This window comes from Lycium ferocissimum, chromosome 6 (assembly GCF_029784015.1).
Source record: "Lycium ferocissimum isolate CSIRO_LF1 chromosome 6, AGI_CSIRO_Lferr_CH_V1, whole genome shotgun sequence".
Lineage (NCBI taxonomy): Eukaryota > Viridiplantae > Streptophyta > Magnoliopsida > Solanales > Solanaceae > Lycium > Lycium ferocissimum.
The window spans coordinates 66,270,682-66,273,751 of NC_081347.1; the positions used below are offsets into that span (position 1 = coordinate 66,270,682).

General features: G+C 36.7%; 1 protein-coding gene across 1 annotated transcript; it reads right to left on the reverse strand.

The window, feature by feature from the left end:
• Positions 1-225: 225 nt before the first annotated feature.
• Positions 226-2,810, reverse strand: LOC132060113 (nuclear intron maturase 3, mitochondrial). Its single transcript, XM_059453013.1, has one exon. It carries the CDS (start codon positions 2,597-2,599, stop codon positions 329-331), a length of 2,271 nt encoding a protein of 756 aa, XP_059308996.1. The 5' UTR covers positions 2,600-2,810; the 3' UTR covers positions 226-328.
• Positions 2,811-3,070: the final 260 nt, after the last annotated feature.

The following is a 3,070-nucleotide window of genomic DNA, read 5'->3' on the forward strand; positions in this document are numbered from 1 at the left end:
AAGACATTTGCTTCTTTACCAGTGAACAGTTAGCTAAGTATATATTCGACAATGAGAAGCATTTTAATGTTGTGATTGTTGTCTAAAATCCCAGCACCATGGTTGTACAAGTGCTTTAGTGATGATTTCTTGTTATAGCTAAAACTTCTCCCAACTTTAAAGCATGATTAACAAGATTCTGCAGGTTAGGTTGATAACAATTGAGGAAATATATGCAGTAAAACATGTAATCAACCCTACCTATTCGACCTAGTGGGTGTATTCTAGTATAAAAAACTGTAATTTACAGCATTCTTGATGCCACTAAGGCAATAATGTCGCACATCAACTAATCAACATGCAAAAGAGAAGCATAATCAGTGTCCTGCAGAGTTAGTCTACCTAAGTATAATTCACTAATATGGTCAGAACATAAAGGGATGCATCTCTTGTTCAAGTTCTCATGTATAGCACCCATTCCTGGAACCCACTTACTTCGATCAAAAGGATCCAAATTAAGAAGATTCTGAAGTAACCTAATACGGTAGACAGTTGTATCTCTTCTGTCACAAAAATGAGCAGCACAGCGGTAAGACGGCTCATCAGAAGCTAATCTAATCAATGCCATCCCTAGAGAACCGTCCACCGGCTTTGGATCAATAAGATCATTATCTCCCATCATTTTGACTTCCCTTTCTGTCGGAAAATTCACTTCTTCTACCCCATTAACATCAGAAACTTTCAGATCTTTGGTGTAATGTCTGATTGCCTCCCGCTTTGTGGATTCATGCTTCTCTGCTAAAGTCAAGATGCACGAGAATCTTAAATGATACGATACTATAATCTTCAACTTTTTGAAGTTGTGGCAGCAGCAAAAGAAATCAAGCCATCTTCTCCCTATACCAGCATACCACTTGATAATATCAGTATCTTCAAGAGCCATTAGTAAACTAATCGGCCTAGGACGGCCCATATGGTTTGTAAATCCAACCAGCTTGACTGCCTTTTTAACAATTTCTAAAGGCGCCTCGACTTTTATGCATAGCTTTGTCAGATCTGCAACAGTCTGATCGGAGTATTTCCTTTCCTCTTCTTCCTCTGCTATCTTTACTTGTTCCTCTAACATCCTTTTTGCTTTGACAGGATTTAAGTACCTGTCAACTTGCTCTTGAAAGTTGTCATAAGAATCCACGAGTTCTTGGGGAAGTTGATCTCTGATCCTTTTTAAGGAGAGAAAGTCACCAGCTGAGAGCATTCGGTGCCATTCCCAGCGATCATCGACGGATTTCAAAAAGTCTTGCATTACTTCTTCAGCCCAAGAATCGAAAATTCGGTTGACTTTGACTTCACTCTCAATCGGGAAATCAGTTTTGAAACCATTTCCACGTTTCGACTTCTTAAATACATGACTGAATATTTTCATTCCCAGTTTCTTCCTATTCGTCTCTTTAGCATTTCTCAACTCCAAAAGTCTAACTTCTTTCTGTCTGAGGTACTTTTTCCTCGCCCTAATCGCCTTTTGTGACATCGGTGGGTGCAAGACAGACGGCTTAACTGCCCGAAGCTCCATCCCCAAAAATTCTATCTTCTCAGAAGTAGCACTATGAATAACAGTCTTAACCTTATCAACACCGAATTCCATATTCTTCTCAACATTCTGCACGAGCCTACTCTTCAAATCCAAAGTCATCAACTTTGTCCCCGACGTAATAACCAATATCTCATCCAAATATCTAACCGCATATATCTTCAACGGCTTATAAAAAGCATTAGCAAGATCATTAGCATCAACTTTCGGATTCTCCCGATTCGTTTTAAGCCTTAGTTCTTGAATTTCCTTATCAAAACTATTAAAATAAATATTAATCAAAATTGAACTCAACCTACATTCTTGAGGAAACCCTCTACCTAAATAACAACCACCTAATTGAATACTTACTATTTCACACTCAAACAACCTTTTTATCAAAACAATCAATGCCACATCACTAATTTTCTCTTCCATAACACTACAAAGCTTATCAACATGCTTATTTTCAAACTTTGAAGGACTCAAACAAACAGTAAACCACCAACTGGGGTTCTCAACAGAGTTTTTAAGGTAACGAATCGCGGTATGTCGACCCATATTAACACGTCCACCATAACAAAATGTCATAAATCTATCATCATATATAGTTTCAAGAATCATTCTAATAGATTCAATAACTACTTTAAGCTTCAAATTAGGAAGCACAAGTGATTTACCTATGATAAAACTGCAATCTTTAACATCAAATTGGTTTGTAGAGAGCTGAAAAGACAGTTCTTGAAGTGAGAAAAATTGGGTTGAGATGGAATTTGGAGTGAGGGTAGTTTTGTCATTTGGTTTGAGGTTTTGGCAAGCTGTGAAGAGGAAAGAGGGTAAAGTGATGACATTTTGGAGGAGGTTGTGGAGCTTTCCATGGTCATAATTGGAGAGGATTAGGTTCTTGATGTCTAATTGAGAAAGGGTTTTTGTGGGGTTTTGGTAAATTGGTGAAGATGAAGGAGAAAAAGTTGAAAGGTGGAGTCTTGGAAGTGAAAAAAATGTAATCTTGTAAGCAAAGTGTTGTGTGATTCTTCTGAAAATCAAGAGCATTGGAGCTTTTGAGGGGGAAAATATTTGATGACTTAGATTCTTCAGTTGCAATTTGAGGTTTTCAGCTTTGGTGGAATGGACTAATATATGGTCAATGAAAAGATTTTACCCAAAATTGTCCCATATCTATTTGAGTTGTCTATTTCGATCCTTAAAAGATAACTTTGAGTATTTTTTGACTCTTGAGTTTTCAAGTGGAATAATTTTGGTCCAACAAACAGGATGAACTGAAGAACTAACAACGATGAACAAAAAAATACGGCAAAAATCAGTTGACAAAACCGACTGACTTTTGTACCAACCGAAAAACTTTGATCTTTTATTTTTTCCAGTTTTTTGGCACAAAAAAAGAATTTGCTTGGAGGGTTTTATTAAAAAAAAAAAAAAAACTAAGATAATTTGAGATCAAACCAATGGAGTTGGTCGGTTTCAGTTGGTTCGAAATTTGATCAATTTTTTTCGGTTAACTTT